Source organism: Rhinopithecus roxellana, chromosome 9, assembly GCF_007565055.1.
Source record: "Rhinopithecus roxellana isolate Shanxi Qingling chromosome 9, ASM756505v1, whole genome shotgun sequence".
Classification (NCBI taxonomy): domain Eukaryota; kingdom Metazoa; phylum Chordata; class Mammalia; order Primates; family Cercopithecidae; genus Rhinopithecus; species Rhinopithecus roxellana.
In genome coordinates, this window is record NC_044557.1 from 62129527 (window position 1) to 62151691 (window position 22165).

Sequence of the window (22165 nt, forward strand, 5' to 3'; positions counted from 1 at the left end):
TTACTCATTTCCATTCAGCTGGGCAATGATGGAGGTAATGAGTTTATGTATCTCATACCTGGCATAGTGGATGCTCATTCAATATTAGTTTCTTACCTTTATTACTTCGTCTAAAGTATTGCCTGAATTTAACTTGGAAAAAGCTGATACGTTCTTGCACTCTTTTCTGGTTACTTTTAATCAATATACTTAGAGGCATAGAACTGAAAAATGTCACCCGTGCTTCCATCACGTTCTATTTCTCCCTCCCTCCCTCCTTGCCCCTGCAACGATCTCCCTCCATATCCCACTTCCTTGCTGCTCCATAGACAAGTTAATTTTATACTGAGAGAAGTCTGCCATGAAGCTATGTAATTCCATGTGGCTTTAATTCTTCGGACTGTTGATAACTTCATTGTTTTTAATCATCTTTAAATGTTTAGGCATAGCATAGATCACAGTCATGGGGATAAACAGAAAAAGGAAAACATTAAATGTAAGCCCACGCTTTGGAGATGCACAAATAATTGAACTCAGTTCCCAAAGGACAGGCGTATAGCCCTACGAGTGTTCACAAGCATGAATATTCATGAGTCTCTTGCAATGAACTGTTTAACCACCATGCTTCATTAGGAATTGAAATCTTTTAAGCAAGCGTTTATCTCTTCCAACACCCTAGAACGGAATATCCTATCCTTGTTTTATCAAAATTCAAATTCAAACCAATTCTGCAGGCTGCATTGTGTGATTTCCTCGTGCCATGCTCTTCCAGGAAGGGCAAATGTCAAGCAACAAGACACATAGTCAGTCACCAGTCCCCTGGGTCTCAGTTAAATGGTGAGGAAGGACATGAAACAGGTCATTGTGAGCATGCTGAGAGGTGCCAAAGGGGAAGCATAGGGCAGGGTCGCTGTGTGTGGTTGGACAGGCTGTGTAAGTTTTGGAATGCAGAAAGTCTCCACATCTGAGGTGGCACCATCCGCGTCTCACACCTTGTTGATTTGTGTATTTCTCAACACAATTCTCTGACAGATGTTGCCAGAGTGTCCTGCTCTAACAAAATTAATGTATTACAATCATTTGCAGACAGACAGAAATAAAGTATTTTGAGAAAGGGCTCTCTTTTTCTAATTCACAAAACGGCACCACACGGATGAGAGGAAGGCCTGCGTAGGGTGTGAAGGGAGCAGAGAATAAGCCTGTTTAATTACCTTAGTCTAAAAGCCAGGGAAGGCCTCCTGAGGAAGGGTTTACCTGAGACATGAAGGATTAGCAGTAGTTTGAAATTTTATTACAAACTCCACAGAATATCTAACCTATGTCTTTGTACTGGATATCTAGTATATTAATAGTTTCCCAGAAAACATATCCTCAAATCACAGTTGATCTGAAAGGAATCTGCCATTCAGCCTCTCTATGTAGTTAATGAACAAGAGAACACAAGCTCTTTGAAACCAGAGCACGAAGATGGAAAACTGTATACACATCTAGCTTTCTAAGCATTTCCTCTGACAAATTCCCATATTTGTTTTTAAAATGTATTTCGTCTTGGTAGGTTATTTGGAAATTCTTCTATTTTCCACTGTGTTTTGGTAGGGAATATGCGAAGGGGTTGAAGGGTAATTGCTACTTAATTAGATGAAAAATGAGCAGTGAGGATCCTACTTTTCTGCTCTCCATAAATTTAACCACTGCGTGGATAATAACAATAAAAAGCCTTTCTTGAACGGATTTCTCCATTTTAGAGAATTTAACCATCAGCCATCTTTGGAGGCATGGAAGTATGCTCCATTATAAAGTATAAGGTATTTTATTTTTCTACACAATAATAGTCACAAACCATAGTGACAACAGCCAGTGTTGTCATTATGTCAAATACTATCTATCCAACACTGTCCTTAGATGTTTGAGTTTACTCAGTTCTTCCCCACAGCGACCTCTAATATGGACACTGCTTCATTCCCATTTTACAGGCTAGGGATCTGAGGCATAAACTGGTTTTAATAATTTGCCCAAGGTCACAGAGCTTGCCAATGGCAGAACTGAGATTTGAACCTGGCAGTGTGGTCCTAGAGCTCTTGACCTTTCTGCTGCCCTGGTTTATTAGGGCGAGTATTGAACCTAGCCTCTAGGTGAAATTGAAAACCATTAATTAAGCTTTCTGAATTACACAAATCCACATCTAGAATTAACCACACTGCTAGTATAACTTGCATTTTAGTCAGAATAGATTTTGGACCTATTATTCATTGAGAAAGACTTCCAGTGAGAAAAACAAAGTAAAATTAAAAGATGACACAAGGATATGAAGGTTCTGACTCTCTCAAAAAGCTGGACCCAGGCCTGGGCATCCCTGTGCACTGAGATCATTCCCCATTTTGCCGTCTTCACGGTGAGGCATAGATGGGTTATTTAGGCTGAGTCTCTAGCACGATGTGACTGTCTGTGAGCTTTGCCTTAAGAATTCCCTAAAGGGTTTTCTGCAGAACTGCCTTGAGATACAATCAAGGGAATCTCAGAAGCGCTCAGTATGTTTTGGAGACCTGGCGTACTGCATCTGCCTCTCAAAGATTCACAGTGTGTGTGGGCCTGTCTTAAGGCCCCAAGAAGCTCTACACAAATGAAACCTCTGTCACCTTTAAAACCCCAAATTGCAGAATGCTGTTTGATTATGGAATTCTTTATTTCTTAGAACACCTATGAATCTACCTGTAAAACTAATGTTGGACAAATGCTGCCTGAAGCTGAGCATGTCAGTGAGGAACAGCAGGACACACAGAGAGAGGGGAAAAAATCACAGAAGAAAGATGTTTCAAGGCAGGAAAACATGGGTAGAGGGCAAGTTGAAATGTCCATATTGCTAACTGTGGTGCTTCTTACAAATGAGTCCTATATGTGACTAGCATATATATGTCAGACATATATGTCAATCATATGACATGCATACTTTAATTGAAAACATATTCAATTAGTATAGTATCTATTAATATAGAACTATATTTAATATATATTAAATATATAACATAAAATAAAATTTAATATAACATTAAATATAATCAATATATTAAATATATATTAAATATAATCAATATAATTATATTAAGTATAATTAATACAATTATATTAAATATACTAAATACAATCAATAAAATTGTATTTATAGTATTAAACAAATATATTAAATATATATTTAATTTATATTTAATATTTAATTGAATATATTATACTCAAAGTGTACAAATATATATTATACTCAAAGTATACAAAAGGAGCAGGAATTTTGATTATGTGCGACAAAATAGCAGGTCTGGTATATTAACAATCATCAGTGTAGTAAAACTAGTCCACGTGTTTACCCGCACTGTCTCTCCCTACTTCTGGAAAGGAAAAATGGAGCAGAATGTGTTGGTGTGAACCAGACTGTCTAAAGAGAGGGAGGAAGATAAAAGACTTAAGGGACTTAACACACTTGGATTTAAGGGCTAAAACTATTATAAGTGTTCTGGATTTTAATAGTTTGTCTCTCTGTCTCCGTCTCTTAGAAAAGCAACAAAAGACAGAAGAAAAATCAGAAAAGAATCTGCAATTTCCCATGCAACACTGCAACAGGTTTTATTTTTTATTAAAATTCAATGGGAGATTTGATTTCTTAAAGCTCCCAAGAAATGATACCGAAAAAAAGTTTTAACATAGAAAAGTGTGGATTTTCTGTTTCATCTATAGACACAGACATAAGACACATCTGGTTCATACTTTCCCTTTTCCTTCAAATTCTCTAGAGTTTCTAGGATCTTTATAAAGAATCTCAGGGTAGCAGGGGTTTGTTCTAGGGAAAATCCTCCATCACCAGCAGTCCCTCACCCACCCACAAAGCTTTACAATGACTTAAATCCAGCTCAGGACTGCTGTGGGAATGCTATTTATGAACATACATTACTGTGTGCAAAGATTGTAAAGTAGGAAATGAGTTGTGTTTGAGGCTGTAAGTTCACATCTTTGAATCATTTCAGATGGACAGAGAGGGAGGTAACTAAAAATGTTCTGAAGCTGAAACATTAATTGGGGCTAACAGCACACAAAGAAAAATAATCTATAGCATGAAGAAAAAGCCCATCTGTCAAGGCAGTGGGCTCAGAGTTTGAAGGTGGGTGGACCGGCTCGCAGGGGACTTGGGAGAATAGGACACTCTCTCTGAGTGGAAGGTTGGAAAGCTTCAGCTTTCACTTTTTAATGAGAGCTTGGATCAAGTCTTGCCAAGATGAGCAGACTCACTGGCAGCTTCACTGAAGGTCTGGGAAGGGTACGACTGCTGACCCTGAGGTCCTGAAAACTGCCCCATTCTCACTTCAGGCCCCGTGAGGTCTGGTTATATCTCATTTCTGTGAAATCTCTGATCTTTACAACAATATTTCCCCTTGTCTGAACCACCTGGGGTAGCACCCTTTTTCTTATACCCCACTCCTGCAAAAGACTTCCCAGGACAAGTCTCAGACATGAGATAAATGGAGAATTTCAATACCATATGGTGCACTCACCACCTGCCTTCCCCAGTTATCTATCTAATATGCCCGGACACATTTTTCTCTGGCTATTTCATGGAAACAGCATAAAGTAAGGAACAAAACTAAAGATCAGCATGACATACACAGTTATTATTGGAGAATAAAACAATATTTTCAAGACAGCAAGAGTCTGGAGGGATCGAAGTTCACCATATAACTAGATCTTTTATCTGTTATTTCTCAGATTTTGAAAACATAAAATGTCTAAACTGTCTATGTACATGTTATGTGGTTTACTAAATAGAAAGTGAGGTTTACCCAATTTGCTTATTCTATTGGAATGTTAAAAACAGTAAATGATTACATAAATTGTGTGCCTCTTCAGAGTAGTAACAGGATGACTCTTTTAAGTAGGCTATTTCTAGAAAGCAAAGTAAGTGTTTTTTTGCTAAATATTCTATTATACCTCATTCAAGTATTTTAAATAAAATATTTTAAATGAGATAAATGACTTACAAAATAAAATAAAATTCTCTTTGAATCTGCATTGTTTCAGTTTAAATGATATTTTCTTTAAGAATATCATATAGTTGTTTAGGAGGAACATTTAAATTGGGATATGTAAACATGTGATATGCTTGATCTAGTTGTTAACAGATAATGACTATCAAGTTGTTTCTATTTCAATGAAGTTTCTAAATTCACACAAATTTAGAAACATTCTGTTTCCATAGCAGCAGATAAAGAGTAAAACCAAAAAGATTTTATTGATTTTAACAGGGCTTAGAGAATTTGTTCTCCTTTTTAGCAGTGATTTTTGCTCTTTTTTTTTTTTTTAAGTCTTTCACAACATCTCATTTTCTGTTTTCTAAATGTATTTAGTAAATCACATAAAATTTCAAAGTAGATATTTGTGACATTACTGTAAAATAACACATTCTTATAGTAATGTAGAATAACCAATATTTAATTCTTTTTTTTTTTTTTTTTTTTTGAGACGGAGTCTTGCTCTGCCGCCCAGGCTGGAGTGCAGTGGCCGGCTCTCAGCTCACTGCAAGCTCCGCCTCCCGGGTTCACGCCATTCTCCTGTCTCAGCCTCCCGAGTAGCTGGGACTACAGGCGCCCGCCTCGTCGCCCGGCTAGTTTTTTGTATTTTTAAGTAGAGACGGGGTTTCACCGTATTAGCCAGGATGGTCTCGATCTCCTGACCTCATGATCCGCCCGTCTCGGCCTCCCAAAGTGCTGGGATTACAGGCTTGAGCCACCGCGTCCGGCCAATATTTAATTCTTAATGTCAAACAGATACTAAACTATGAAGTCAAGATCAGACATCAAAGACTCTAACCACAGGTATTATCAGTTTAACATATGAATAAAACATTGCATTACAAATGCTTTTAGGTAACTCATTAATGATTACAAGCATAGTATAACATTTTCTGTCACTGTTAATTTATTAAGACTCAGGCATCAGGCTTTCACAGATAAGTGTTAGAGTCACAAAATGCAAGTTTCTTCATGGTTAATGTTACAGCATGACAATGGATAGCTGAAATTAGCAGAATAATTGTTCCATGTTAATGTGCTAAGAAACCAGGCAATAGACTTTCTTTTTTGGTGCATTTGTTGTTTCAGTTGTGTGTTTTTCTCCAATTTTTCTGCTCTTTAAGTTTCTGTTTGTCAAAACACACAACGGCTTACCTGTAACAGACACACAGCCTAACGGAGCGATCAGAGTAATGGGAGCAAATCCATAGGCTGCGAAGTTCCCCGTCTCTCCCACGGCCATCAGCAGGACACCACCCCACCACAGCACACTCTTGAAGTATGGCCTTGGGTGCTCCTGTTGTGCCAGCTGAAGGTGAGAATATTTCTGAAAGTAAATCAGAAGATAAATAAGAAAACATTCTGAGCTATGAAGGGAATGCCACTTTTTTTTCTTTTGTATTCCTTTAATTCTTTTTATAAGAACACTAATTTATTTTTGTATTTTTTAAAGAACAAATACATTTTTGGGGAATTATTGAAAATTATACTAGGTCATTTTCTAGCAAAGATTTTTTATAAACAAATATAGTGGTCACCCCTCAATCCACGGATTCATTTTCTGTGGTCTCAGTTACCCATGGTCAGAAAATATTAGATGGAAAATTCCAGAAATAAACATTTCATACATTTTAAATTGCATTCTCTTCTGAGTAGTAGGATGAACTCTCTTGCTGTCCCGCCTGGTATGTGAATCCTCCCTTTGTCCAATGTATCCAGGCTACAGATGCTCCCTGTCCCTTAGTCATTCAGTGGCCCTCTCGGTTATCAGATCAGCTGTTGCAATAGCACAGTGCTTGTGTTCAGGTAACCCTTATCTTACTTACTTGTTCTATTTTATTATTAGTTATTGTTGTTAATCTTTTACTGTGCCTAAGTTATAAATTAAATGTGATCATAGGTATGTATGTATAGGAAAAATATAGTATATACCGAATAGGGTTCAGTATTAGCTCTAGTTTCAGACATCCACTGGGAGTCTTGCAATTTATCCCCTGAGGTTAAGAGGGAATTACCATATAACATTCTGGGAGATATTTTGATGTTCAGGTTTATTTTGATTCAAATCATTTTAGAGACTGCAGCAATTTGATTCTAATTCAAACTGATTCATTAAATGATTTAAAATGGTTTATTTAATTCCTGATTTGGTTAAAAATTCATATTTCATTCAATTTGCATTTACTAAATCAGCGATTTATTCAGATTTCTAATTCATGTTCAGTTATAGTTCCTATTTTGTATTCTACATTCTTTCCTCAAGACCATTAGTCTATACTGGCATATTTAAGAGTATTTTAAAGAAAGGGGAAAAAAACCCTATAATCTGTACTTTTATGAACTGCTTCTAAAAAGTATCCATATCCCACCTGGGGTGAAGGCTATGAAAGAAATTAAAGTACTGCAAATCAAACCAGTGCTATTTATCCATTAGACACCATAGGCCCCTTACCTAGGGTCTACAATACTGTCAGAGCCCACTCCACACCCCCCAAAATTAATTTCTTTTAAAATCAGAAGAAGAAGAAGAAAAATGAATGCACTCCAGCTTGCATTATATTTCTCTTTACACCAATGAGGTCATAAAAAATATATATTTTTTATAATTTTTATGGAGAAAGGAGTCACAAAGACAAAAGTTTCCAAGACCCATGAGAGTCCTAATGTGTCCGTGGATTAATCTACAGTGCTAGAAAAATAAGCTTTTTTCTTACCTGAATATTTAGAGAAATGCTGATCACCAAGTTTCCTAAAATGGCCAGCAAAACTCCAAAAAGGTGAATCTGTAAAAGAAAATGTTTTCCTTAAATAATACTTGTAAGATATTTACTGGAAGAAAAAAGACAAATTTAGGTATTCATTCGTTTGTTCAGTAATTCAGCTTTAGCTTAGCACCCATTTGCTAGGGTAGGTTTGATAAAAATTACACATTCTTATAGTAATGTAGAATAACCAATTAATACCATAAATACCTATTAATATGATTTAATTAGAATTAGTTTTTCACTTTTTTCAGACACTATTTTTAAGAAATCACTTGGTCCTCTATGAATTCTCTAGATATTTGCCTGCCTCATTTACTAATATAAATAAAATAGTTATTTGGCTTTTTTCTATCAAGATGCTGCTTCTTATGTATCCTTTCTTCTAATTTTCTTTTCTGTAATATGTTTTGGAGGACTGTGATAAGAAAGAAAGATAATCGGACTACAAGGTAAATGATAAATCTGAGACACAGATTTGCTCTTTTCTAACTGGGTGACCTTTTGAGCAAGTTATTTCACTTCTCTGGCCTAAGTAAAAATGGGATATTAGATAAGATGTTTCCAGAAATCCCTTTACTTCTAAGGCTCTATGATCTCCACTGGAGATGGGCTAAATTTTCCTACTACTCCCCTGGTCAAAAACCTACAATGATTCTCTACAGTCTACTATATCAAACAATAAACTACTATACCAGCTCACCACAATTAGTCCTCACCCAGCCCTCTGTCCATGACTTACTTTTAATGTGCTTCCTCTATCTCAGGTATGTGGCACGTGCTATCCTCCAGCCAGATGTGACACTTTCTCATGTCACTGCTCTCCTAGGTCGTGCAGGTGCACCTCTCACTCACTCCAACCAAACCTCGCCCTCTTGGCCTGCAGAGGTCCATCTCCTTGAGACCTCCTCAGACCACCTCAGCCCACCTTGACTTTCTCAGATTCTAAATGGTAAGCCTCCCTCATTTATTCTTTAATATTATCATGTTTGCTCAAATTCTCTGAGGGAAAAGAACCAAGTCTTATGCTTCTTTCTATTGGGTCTTCTGCATCATCTACTGCAATATAAAATTGAAGATTTAACAAACACTTGCTTGAAAAAGTATATAATCATCTAATGCAAGAACTATAGAGGTTAAAAGGTAAGTTCTTACACATTGCCCAAGATGTTTATCATGGATAGCTCATGTATTATTTAATGATTTCAAAAGATGCATTTGTTGCTCCCATCTAGGTCCAAAAGTATAATATCTTCTATTAGTATAAATTAGCAATGATACAAAGGATCATCTCCCTCTTATTCTACAGTACATAACTTCTAGCTAGCTTCAAATTCCAAGAAGTTATTTGAATTTCAAATGAGCATTGCAACCACAAAGAACCCTTTTCAGAATGCAAAATGTCTTTGAAGTTTTAGAGCTTTATTATATGTGATTTTTGTAGCAATAAGACACCAAATTCCAGCCTGACTCAAGTATAGCATGAAATTTAGTATTTAGAAATGAAATTTAGTATTTTTTAAATGAAGTAAAAAGTTGAAAACTCATTATATAGTTGATATATAATATCCATGGTCTTTAATCAGTTAAGAATTTTCTTTCCCTAAGAGAGGCAATTGGTAATAATTTTGATCACGATCCCTCATGGGGAAACAATTGAGGTACAATACAATGTGCTATTTCCATGCTTCCTATTTACATCTACTGTACTTGGCATTAATCAGGAAAATGAAGACTGAGAAAAAACTCTGGCCATGAATGGATATTTATTAACATCTCCCATAATTATAAAAGTACATTGTTGAATAGAAATAACTCACTTTAAAATTCTTCAAGTCATTCACTGAACGGTTTAAATGGATTCAGGCTGGGTATTTAAAAATTGGTGGCAGGGTTTGGCAATAATTTCTTGGATATGACACCAAAGCATAGGCATTGAAAAAAATAGATAAATTGTATTTCACCAAGATTAAAAACTGTGTGTGTGTGTGTGTTTTTTTTGTTTTTTTGTTTTTTTTTTTTTGAGACAGAATCTTGCTCTGTTACCCAGGCTGGAGTGCAGTGGCATGACCTCAGCTCACTGAAATCTCTGCCTCCTAGGTTCAAGCGATTCTCATGCCTCAGCCTCCCAAGTGGCTGGAACCACAGGCGTACGCCACCACACCCAGCTAATTTTTGTATTTTTAGTAGAAATGTTGTTTCGCCATGTTGGTCAGGCTGGTCTTGAATTTCTGACTTCAAGTGATCTGCCTGCCTCAGCTCCCAAAATGCTGGGATTGCAGGCATGAGCCACCATGCCTGGCTGAGATTAAAAACTTTTTGCATCAACATGCACTATCAACACAGTGAAAGGCAACTCATGGAATGAGAGAAAATATTTGTAAATCATATATCTGGATTGAGATCCAGAATATTTAAAGAATGCCTACAATTCAACAACAAAAAATAAACATCCTGATTAAAAAATGGGCAAAGGACTTGAATAGCTGTTTCTCCAAGAAGACACACAAATGGCCAATAAACACATGAAAAGATGCTCAGTATCACTAATCATTAGGAAAATGCAAATCAAAACCACAATGAGTCACTACTTCACATCCATTAGGATGGCTATAATTAAAAAAAAAAAAAGAAAAGAAGTGTTAGCAAAGATGGGGAGAAATTGGAACACTTGTGCATTGCTGGTGGGAATGTAAAATGGTGCAGCCACTGTGGAAAATGGCATGGAGATTCCTCAAAAAATTAAACACTGGATTACCATATGGTCTAGCAATTCCACTTTTGGGTACATATCCAAAAGAACTCAAAACAGGGATTTGAACAGATACTTGTACTCTTACATTCAATAATAGCAGCATTATTCATAATAGCCAAAAGGTGGAAGACACCTGTGTCCCTCAGTGGAGGAATGCATAAACAACATAGAGTATATACATATGATGGAATATTATTCAGCCTTAAAAAGGAAGGAAATTTCAATATACATTACAACATGGATGAACCTTAAAAACCGAAAATAAAATTCTAAGTCCCTCAACTGACTGATGGACCCTCACCTAGGCCAAAGGCATTCCAAAGTTAACCTGAAAAACGAATTTAAGCCATGATGGGAAGTGGGGGTTGGGACATACTTCATTATACCCTCCTTCCTTTAGAATTAGGGCACAACTGACCAGCATTAACATTAAAACATAGATCTGAAGACTGACAAAACAGACTTTTTATAGCAATAAGACACCAAATTCCAGCCTGACTCTAGTATAGCGTCGCATGACAGATAGCAGGCCCTGAAAGGAATCAAAGTATTTTACCCCCATTTCTTTGTTTCATTTCTTTTCTTTTCTTTTCTTTCTTTCTTTCTCTCTCTTTGTTTCTTGCTTTCTTTCTCTCTCTTCCATTCTTTCTCTCTTTCTCTCCTTCCTTCCTTCCTTCCTTCTTTCTTTCTTTCTTTCCTTCTTTCCTTCTTTCCCTCTTTCTTTCCTTTCTTTCTCTCTCTCTCTCTCTCTCCCCCTCCCTCCCTCCCTCCCTCCCTCCCTCCTTTCTTTCTCTCCCCTTCCCTTCCCTTCCCTTCCCTTCCCTTCCCTTCCCTTCCCTTCCCTTCCCTTCCCTTCCCTTCCCTTCCCTTCCCTTCCCTTCCCTTCCCTTCCCTTCCCTTCCCTTCCCTTCCCTTCCCTTCCCTTCCTTCCCTTCCCTTCCCTTCCCTTCCCTTCCCTTCCCTTCCCTTCCCTTCCCTTCCCTTCCCTTCCCTTCCTTCCCTTCCTTCCTTCCCTTCCCTTCCTTCCCTTCCCTTCCCTTCCCTTCCCTTCCCTTCCTTCCCTTCCCTTCCCTTCCCTTCCCTTCCCTTCCCTTCCCTTCCCTTCCCTTCCCTTCCCTTCCCTTCCCTTCCCTTCCCTTCCCTTCCCTTCCCTTCCCTTCCCTTCCCTTCCCTTCCCTTCTTTCTTTCTTTCTTTCTTTCCTGGAGTCTTGCTCTGTCACCAGGCTGGAATACTGTGGCATGATCTCAGCGGCTAATTTTTGTATTTTTTGTAGAGACAGGGTTTCACCATGTTGGCCAGGATGGTCTCAATCTCTGACCTCATGATCCTCCCGCCTCGGCCTACCTAAGTGCTGGGATTACAGGTGTGAGCTATCACACCTGGCCTATTTCTTTGACATATTTTGAAATGGCCCTGCAAAGCTGTCTCTTATGGGGAAAATCTATGTTCTGTAGAGAATCTCCATCCTTTTCCAGGTCTTTTCCCTGATCCAGGAGAGAATTTACTAAGACTCAGGCACCATTTTAGGTCTGATGAGAACTCTGAAGCCTGCTACCCATAGGCTTCATCTGCATAATAGAATCTTGGTCTCCACAACCCAGATATTCCTTTTTATTGATTCCATGTCTTTAGATAATAACTCTTTCAACCAATTGCCAATCAGAAAAGCTTGAATTTGCCCATGACCTGGAAGTCCCCACTTCCAGTTGTTCCCCCTTTCCTGACGGAAGCAATGCACATCTTATGTGTATGGATTGATGTCTTATATCTCCCTAAAAATGTATAAAACCAAGCTGTGGCCTGACCACCTTGGGCACATGTTCTTATAATCTCCTGGAGCTGTGCCATAGGCCATTGGTCACTCATATTTGGCTCAGAATAAATCTCTTCAAATATTTTACAGAGTTTGACGACTTTTGTCTACAACCTTGAGGCCATTATGCTAAGTGCCAGTCACAAAAGAACAAATGTTGTGTGATTCTACTTACATGAGGGAAATTCATGAAGACAGAAAGTAGAATGGTGGTTGCCAGAGTGAGCGGATGGAAGAATGGGGAATTTGTGTTTAATGGATATGAAGTTGGGATAGATGAAAAAATTCTGGAGGTGGATATGATGACAGCTGCACATCAATGACAATGTGCTTAATGCCACAGAAGTATACACTTACAAATGGCTAAAATGGTAAAATTTTATATTACTTGTATTTTATAACAATACAAAATTGGTGGTGAAGTAAGTCAGAGTGTGCTTTAACTTGGAGAAGTAAGGAAAAACTCACCTGCTACAGAATAGCTCCCTGGCCCAGGGTCAACAGTGTTAAAGCAAACTATATATGGCCTGAGAAGGACTCCGTACTTCTACATTTGAGTCCTTGTGGGTGAACTGCAACCCAACTTAGTGGGTAGACAAGACTGAAAACCAAACTTAGGAGTATGTGCCTGTAACAATAGCTGAGTCTTGGCCAATGCCAGAAGCCATACTTCAACCAGGCATACACTTCTGAGTGTTCAAACTGTGTTCAAATAAAGTAAATGACAACCTGTAACCAATTCAGCTGTTCTGTATCTCACTTCTGATTTCTATATGCCACTTCCCTTTTTTTGTCTATAAATTTGTTCTGACCACGAGGCATCCCTGGAGATTCTCTGAATCTGCTGTGATTCTGGGGGCTGCCTGATTCAATCATTCGTTACTAAATTAAGCTCCTTTAAATTCAATACAGCTGAAGTTTTTCTTTTAATAGTCTGGGTATTAAAAAAATGGTGGCAGGATTTGGCAGTCATTTCTTGGCTATGACACCAAATGCACAGGCAACAAAATTAAAAAATACATAATTCTTCATCAAGACAGCATTATGCTGCCGTTCCTTTAAATATTCTTATCACAGGTTTATTTTTGCTCAAAGCAGATATTCCTGGAAAGGTATACACTATTACATTATTAATATCTTAATATGAACGTATCAGACAAGTTATTTGGAAGTAATTGGAGTACGGCAGATTGCAAAAATGGACACACTTGCTTACTCCTCCCCGTATCCGTGCCCTTGGCTAGGTAGTCTTGTACCTCCTCCTGTTAGGAAGAACAGTCTATTTCCCTATCTCCTTGAATTCAGGCTACAAATGCAGTGAAAGTGTGCTAGTTCCAAGACTAGGCCTCAAAAAGTATGACATGCTTCTGGTTATGAAATATTTTGAGAACAAGCCCAGGCTAGCCTGCTGGGTGATGACAGATGGGGACACACACAACCCTGCTGCGTTCGTGTCTACGGCCCTAATCAATAGTCAGTCAATGTTCAACCCCAGTGGGGGGCCCTCCCTAGAGCAGCCAGCCCCCAGCTGACATACCAGCTGGCTGCAGAGGCATGAGTGAACCCAGGTCGACTCAGCCAAGTCTGACCCACATCAGTGAACCCCCAGCTGACCAATTGATTCCAAAGCACTCATTGATGTTTGTAATTTTAAGCCACTAAACTTTAGGATGATTTATTACACAACAAGAAATAAAATACTAAGGTAGACTAAGAAGATGAGAGAGTGGAGTGTGGATATTGTGGATCACTTACAGTGAGAAGGGGATACAAAAAAAGGTGAGACATTTTGCTGAGGGTTACTATGGTATAGAGGCAGCAAGCTATTTTAAAACTCAGACCAAAAGTCAGGAGACCTGTCCCTGCCAGGTATTCACTTTAAGTGACCCCTGCAAAGCCATTATCTTCTTTGACTCTCAGCTTTCTCAATTGTAAGGTGAAAACAATACCATAAGGAGTTTGGAGACCTAAATGAATGAGGTCCCCTTGTGAAAGTATGACACAACACGCTAGTAATCCAAAGCGATGGGCTAAGGTGATACTAAGAGGTAATAAGAAAGCTTTATTTTCTTTATCTGTATCTAAAATGACCAAGCAATCACATAAATGGTTCCTTAAAAAAAAAAAAAAACAAAAAAAACTGCCAACCTATTGCTTGGCAGACACAGTAAATGAAGGTTTTCTGTTTCTCTATTCCCCATTTTTTTTTTTTTTTTTTGCCTCAGGGTGTGTGCACCAACTTTATAATATGTTATTGCAACATTCATTTTGTTTTCAATAATGTCTTCCAAATCTAATGAATACAGAAAATATTTATAAGATATAGGTGATAGTTTGGTTTTCTTAATAGAGAGATGGTAAAACTACCAATTATAATTTTTTTTAATGCTGTAGAACCAGAGATAAAAATATGTAGCATTTTATTTATTTTTCTCAGAAAATGTCTTGACTCACAGATGTAGGTACAACTAGAGGGGATATTCTATTTTCCTTTTTTGTTTTTTGAAACAGGGTCTCACTTTGTTGCCCAAGCTGGGGTTCAGTGGTATGATGATGGCTCACTGCAGCTTTGATCTCCCGGGTTCAAGCAATCCTTCCACCTCATCTTCCCAAGTAACTGGGACTACAGGCATGCCACCACACCCACCTAATTTTTCTATTTTTGTAGAGACGGGGGTCTCATTATGTTTCCCAGGCTGGTCTCAAACACCTGGGCTCCAGCAATCTTCCTGCCTCAGCCTCCTAAAGTGTTAGGATTATAGGCATGAGCCACTGCACCTGGTCAATATATATTTTTCTAATTGGTAATGCCAATCATACTATTTTATTATTTTAACTTTTTAAGCCATCATTATTAGTTTAAAAGAGCTCACATTATAATATTTCCCCTCTTACCATTTCCCCATAAGCTTATGGGTTATTATAAAATTTACTCATATTTCAAAATGGCCTGAATATAAACTTACTTTACAGTTCCTGAAGTTAGAATTAACTTTGAAGTTTGTTCCCCACCCCCTGGAATCTACATGAGGCAAAAATTTAGAGATTTAAAATTAACCATATACACATTCCCCACAATTAAATAATAGTTGTCAAAATCATGTGGGAGTTCAACTTCACATCCTAAGAAACCACAAAAAGAAGATTGTCCTTTCTTCGGTCCAAGTTTAGTTCTGAATATTATACAATAATTAACAGAGGTAAGAACAACCATAAACTGTACCTGAGAGAATCACATGTTTTTAAATTACAGAGCAGAAACAAGTGGGCAAAGAGATAATTGAATATACATAATTTCTTTTCATAAAGAATGTTGAAGGTAGATATCACCCTAGTTGAGTCTTTCCTAGTCTGTCTCATCTATCAAAGAATACCCTATACTATTTCTCCTTGAATACTTATGATGCATTTTTTTTTTTGGTAATATGTGTGTGTCTTTACTAACACAATAAAAACAATGTCTGGTGGCAGGTCCAATAATTACCACGAGTTCAAAGTAGGAATAAGGCCAGGTGTGGTGGCTTATGCCTAGTAATCCCAGCACTTTGGGAGGCTGAGGTGGGCAGATCACTTGAGGTCAGGGGTTCGAGACAAGCCTGGCCAACATGGTGAAACCCGTCTCTACTAAATATATAAAAATTAGCTGGGTATGGTGGTGCATGTCTTTAATCCCACCTACTTGGGAGGCTGAGGCAGGAGAATTGCTTGAACCCGGGAGATGGAGGTTGCAGTGAGCCAAAATCGCACCACTGCACTCCAGCCTGGGCAACAGAGCAAGACTGTCTTAAAAAACAAAAAACAAAACACACACACACACACACACACACACAAACCCCACAGAATAAAGCAGGAATGAGCAAAATTATACAGGCATACCTCAGAGATATCGCAGGTTTGGTTCCAGACCACCACAATAAAGTAAGTCACACAAACTCTTTGGTTTCCTAGTGCATACAAAAGTTATGTTTACACTACACTATAGTTCAAGTATAGTGTAACCTATACTTAATAAACATACTGCAATAGCATTATGTCTAAAAAAGTTAGACATTCTTTAATTAAAAAATACTTTATTACCAAAAACGCTAATTATCATCTGAACCTACAGCGAGTCATTTCTACAATATTTCCAGCATCTTCACAAGAAGAAGATTCCATCTTAAGAAACCACGTTCTTTGCTCATTGGTAAAAAGCAACTCCTCCTCCATTCAAGTTTGATCATGAGATGGCAGCAATTCAATGACATCTTCAGGGTCCACTTCTAGTTCTCCTGCTATTTCCACATCTGCAGTTATTTCCTCTACTAAGTCTTGAACCCTTCAAAGTCAACCACGAGGGTTGGAATCAACTTCTTCCAAATTCCTGTGAAGGTGAATATTTTGACTTCCTCCCAAGAATTACGAATGTTCTTAATGGCATATGGAATGGTGAATCCTTTCCAGAAAGTTTTAAATTTACTTTGGCTAGATCCATCAGAGGAATCACTATTTATGGCAGCTATAGTCTTACAAAATGTATTTTTAAAATAATATGACTTGAAAGTCAAAACTACTCATTGATCCATAGGCTGCAGAATGGATGTTGTGTTAGTGGGCATGAAAATCTCCTTGTACATCTCCATAAGAGTTCTTGGGTGACCAGATGCATTGTCAATGAGCAGTAATATTTGCAGATGCACCTATTTTTCTGAGCAGTAGGTCTCAATGGTGGGTTTGAAATATTAAACCATGCCATAAACAGATGCGCTGTCATCCAGGCTTAGTTGTTCCATTTCTGGAGTACAGGCAAAGTAGATTATTGTTATTTTTGGTTATTGTATTTGTGGCTGTTGTTGGTTACTGTGGCTTTATTTATTTATTTCCATTTTTCCTTCTAGATTCAAGTGGTACATGTGCAGATTTGTTTCAAGGGTATGTTTGCAAGATGCTGAGGTTTGGGCTTGTATTGATCCTGTCACCTAGACAGTGAATATCGTACTCAATAGGCAGTTTTTTATAAGTCTTGCCCCCCTCCCTCCTCCAGAGTCCCCAGTGTCTATTGTTCCCAACTGTATGTCCATGTATACCCAATATTTTAGCTCCCACTTATAAGTGAGAACATGCAATATTTGGTTTTCTGTTTCTGTGTTAATTTGCTTAGGATAATAGCATCCAGCTGCATCCATTCTGCTGCATAGGACATGATTTCATTCTTTTTTATGGCTGCATAATATTCTATGGTGTATGTACCATATTTTCTTTATCCAGTCCACTGTTGATGGGTACCTAGGTTGATTCCATGTCTTTGCTACTGTGAATAGTGCTGCAATGAACATGTGAGTGCATGCGACTTTTTGGTAGAACAATTTATTTTCCTTTGGGTATATACTCAGTAATGGGATTGCTAGGTCAAATGGTAGTTCTAGTTTTAGTTTTTTGAAAAAGCTCCAAACTGCTTTCCACAGGGGCTGAACAATTTACATCCCCGCTAACCATGTATAAGTGTTCATTTTTCTCCACAGTCTCACCAGCATCTGTTGTTTTTTTACTTTTTAATAATAGCCATTCTGACTGGTATGAGATGGTATCTCATTGTGGTTTTGATTTGCATTTCCCTAATGATTAGTGATGTTCAGCATGTTTTCCATATGTTTGTTAGCCACTTGTATGTCTTCTTTTGAGAAGTGTCTGTTATATTCTTTGCCCACTTTTTAATAGGATTATTTGATTTTTGCTTGCTGATTTGTTTAAGTTCCTTACAGATTTTGGATATTAGTTCAAAATCTCTAGACTGATACATCTTTGTCAGATACTTAGTTTGCAAGTATTTTTTCCTTTCGATAGGTTGTTTTTTTTTCTTTTTTAAAATTCTGTTGATAGTCTCTTTGGATGTGCAGAAGCTCTTTGGCCAGTATAGACATTTCAACAATGTTGATTCTTCCAATCCATGAACATGGAATATTTTTCCATTTATTTGGGTCATCTCTGATTTCTTTCAGCAGTATTTTATAGTTCTTGTAGAGATCTTTCATCTCTTTAGTTAGATATATTCCTAGGTACTTTATTTTTGTGTGTGGTTATTGTAAATGAGATTGTGTTCCTGATTTGGCTCTTAGCTTGAACATTGTTGGTGTACAGAAATGCTTTGATTTTTTGTGAATTGTGTATCCGGAAACTCTACTGAAGTCATTTATCAGGTCTAGGAGCCTTATGGCAGAGTCATTAGGGTTTTCTAGGTATAAAATCATATCGTCAGTGAAGAGAGATAATTTAACTTCCTCTTCTCCTATTTGGATGCCTTTTATTTCTTTCTCTGGCCTGACTGCTCTGGATAGAACTTTTATGTTGAATAGGAGTGGTTGGAGTGGGCATTTTTGTCTTGTTCCAGTTCTTAAGGAGAATGCTTCCAGTTTTTGCCCATTTAGTATGCTATTGGCTGTGGGTTTGTCATAGATAGCACTTATTATTTTGAGGTATGTTCCTTTGATGCCTAGTTTGTTGAGGGTTTTTATCATGAAATGATGTTAAATTTTATCAAAAGTTTATTCTACATCAATTGAGATGATCATGTGTGTTTTGTTTTTAATGCTGCTTCTGTGGTGAATCACATTTATTGATTTGAGTATGTTGAACCAAACTTGCTTCCCAGGAATAAAGCACATTTGATCAGGGTGAATTAATTTTATGATGTTCTGCTGTATTCAGTTTGCTAGTATTTGTAATGATTTGTATTCCCTTCCTACAGATGAGGAAACTGAACCTGAGAGGTTTAAGCTACCTTCTAAATTTCCACCATTACTGGTGGATCCCAGGTCTATTTGACTTCAGAGCTTATCTTCCTTCCAGGACCTCATGATTGGTGTTAACTCTTTCTTACTTCTCTCTGGCTAAATGAGGATCATCAAGAGCAGAGGTTTTGTTCTGTTTTCATTCCTCATTTATCTTTGCATCCGCAATAATGGAACTGGATAAGATTGTGCTGCAAAAAATTGCAGTTAAATGAATAATCATAGACTGAGGTATGGAAAAAGGAAGAGAGATTTATTGAATACCAGTTAACTTGTTTAATTTCATTTGATTAAATGCATAAATATTTTAGACTATTAGAAATGGCCTATTATTTAAAATATTATTACCAGTTAATGTAGTGTATTAAGAAACAGTTTCAATACAATTAATCTGTTTATTCTTAACACCAGTTTAGAAAAAGCATCATAGTGTGTGCTTTTTTTTTTTTTTTTTTTTTTTTTTTTGAGACAGTCTCGCTCTGTCGCCCAGGTTGGAGTGCAGTGGAGCAATCTCGGCTCACTGCAATCTCTGCCTCCAGGGTTCAAACAATTCTCCTGCCTCAGGCTCCTGAGTAGCTTGACTACAGACACATGGCACCACACCTGGCTAATTTTTTGTAACTGTGTGCTATCTTACACAATTCTGTAGAATCAAAAAACCACTTGAAATAGCACATAAACTTATGATGTCTGAAAACCAAGGAAATGCTTATTTTTTCCAGGAATATTTCAATAATGCTCAACATCATTGTGATATTAACTCCCACTACAAAACTCCACAGTGATATTTGGGATAAACAAAGGATTGAAAGTGTCCATAAAAAGGCTATCATTATAGAGGAGAAATGATCCAAGAGAAATAAAGCATATGTTCACATAAAAACTTGTACACAAATATCCATAGCACCATTATTCCTAGTGCCCCAAAGTGGAAATGACCAAATGTCTATTGGCTGATGAATGAATAAACAAATGTGATGCATTTGATATAATGGAAGATTATTCAGCTGTAAAAGGGAGTGAAGTACTGATACATGCTACAACCTAGGTGAACTTTGAAAAGTTTGTGCTAAGTGGAAGAATTCAGTAACAAAAGATCACAAATTATATGATTCTATTAATATTAAATGTCTAGAATAACAAATCTGTAGAGACAGAAAATAAATCGGGGGTTTTCTTGGGGCCAGGATGAATGAGGGGCTTGGGAATGACAGCTAAAGGGTGAGGGGATTTCTTTTTGAGGTGATAAAATGTTCTAAAATTAATTGTGGTGATAGTTGCATAACTTTGTGATATACTAAAAACCAACAAATTGTACACTTTAAATGAATGGATTATATGGTATGTGAATTACATTTCAGTAAAGTGTTACTGAAAATAAAATACTTTAAACACACAATATGTGTAGATACAGATATTTGTCCAAAGAAACAAAATACTACAAATGTAGCTATTACTATTTCAGTCTCTTCCTCTCAGAAATAAGTAATTTTCTGAGGTTGATATATTTAATAAATGTATTTCTTCCTTAGATTTTTATTATCTTTATTTTGTTAACTCAGTTTTTCCTTTTTCATCTTGTTCATTTGGACTCTTAACTCATTAGCTTTTTCCCTTTCTTCTTATCTAATAACATATGAAAGTACCACTATACATTTCTCTCTAAGTATACTGTTTGTTTCAGCTTCATGTGTAGTTTGGACATACATAGTCATTGTCATTTAGTTCTAAATAGTTTCTAATTATCTCATGATTTTCATCTGAGCCTCAATATTATTCAAAAGTATGTTTTCTGAAAAAAATTTTAAGTGAATGGGGTAGTTGGTTATCAACCAAATGAAGTTGGTTACCACTTTAATAATTTCTAATTTTATTGAGTTGAGGTCAGAAATGTGCTGCGTGTGAATCAATATTTGCTTTATGACCTAATACATGGTATAAATAGAAATTTGTCTTGTGACCGGGTAGCGTGTGGTCAAGGTTTATAAGTGTTCTATGTATGCTTGAAAATAAAGTATTTAGTTGCTAATATTACACATATATATATACTTTACATATTCTATCTATCTATCTATCTATCTATCTATCTATCTATCTATCTATCTATCCATCCATTCATCCATCCACCCATCCATCCCATCTATCTCCATTAAAACATTGCTCAAATCTTCAACAATCTTACTAAATTTTGTACTGCTTTGTCTATTGGTTGCCAAGTGAGATATATTAAAAATCTACCACAAATACGGATTTAGACATTTTTTTCCTTTTAAATCTGCTGAATTTTGTATTACATATTTTAAGGCTATACTGTTAGGTATATACAAGTTCAGAATTATTTTATCTTCTCAGTTAATTGTTCCTTTTATCATTATGACTCTTTTAATCTCAATAATGTTTTTGTTTTAAAGTCTATTTTCTGATATTAATATAATATAATCATTTTCTTTTGATATTTCCTCTTCCTCCATCACTTTACTGTCATCATTTCTGTATCATTACATTTTAGTTGGATCTCTTATATATAGAAAATAACTGGAGTTTTAAACTGAGATTTTCTGTGAAATGGGAAATTTAGTCCACTTATACTTATTGTGATTGTCAACATAGTTTCAGTTATTTCTACTATGTTTGTGTGTGTGTGTGTGTGTGTGTGTGTGTGTGTATCTGTAGTTATCTTGCTTTTCCTTTTCAGCCTAATTTCTTCTTTCCTACACCCCGTTAGAATTGGTTGAGTGTTCTTTATCCCCCCTCTGCTCTCACTCTTCTGGTTAGGAAGTTATACATCTTATTTCTATTATTTTAGTAAGTATTGCTATTTTCTTAAACCTTTAATTTTGAAATAATTATGGATTCATAGTAGGTTGTAAATAAATGTATAGGGGGTTCCTATGCATATTTCCCCTAACTGCCCTCCCTAAATGTTTATGTCTTACACAACTACAGTAAAATATCAAAACCAAGAAATTGGCATTGGTAAATACCTTATTTAGATTTCACCAATTATATATGAACCCATTTGTGTGTGTGTGTGTGTGTG

The 22165-nt window shown here is 36.8% G+C and overlaps 1 protein-coding gene across 2 annotated transcripts in view; it reads right to left on the reverse strand.

Annotated features, from left to right (window-relative positions):
* Positions 1–22165, reverse strand: part of NIPAL2 (NIPA like domain containing 2) — a 100994-nt gene that overhangs the window by 59535 nt on the left and 19294 nt on the right. For both annotated transcript variants that reach the window (XM_010385620.2, XM_030937756.1), the window contains exons 2-3: positions 7742–7810; positions 6183–6354 (exon numbers count right to left, since the gene is read on the reverse strand). In XM_010385620.2, the coding sequence (XP_010383922.1) occupies positions 6183–6354; positions 7742–7810 (241 nt within the window). The remainder of the gene's footprint in view (positions 1–6182; positions 6355–7741; positions 7811–22165) is intronic.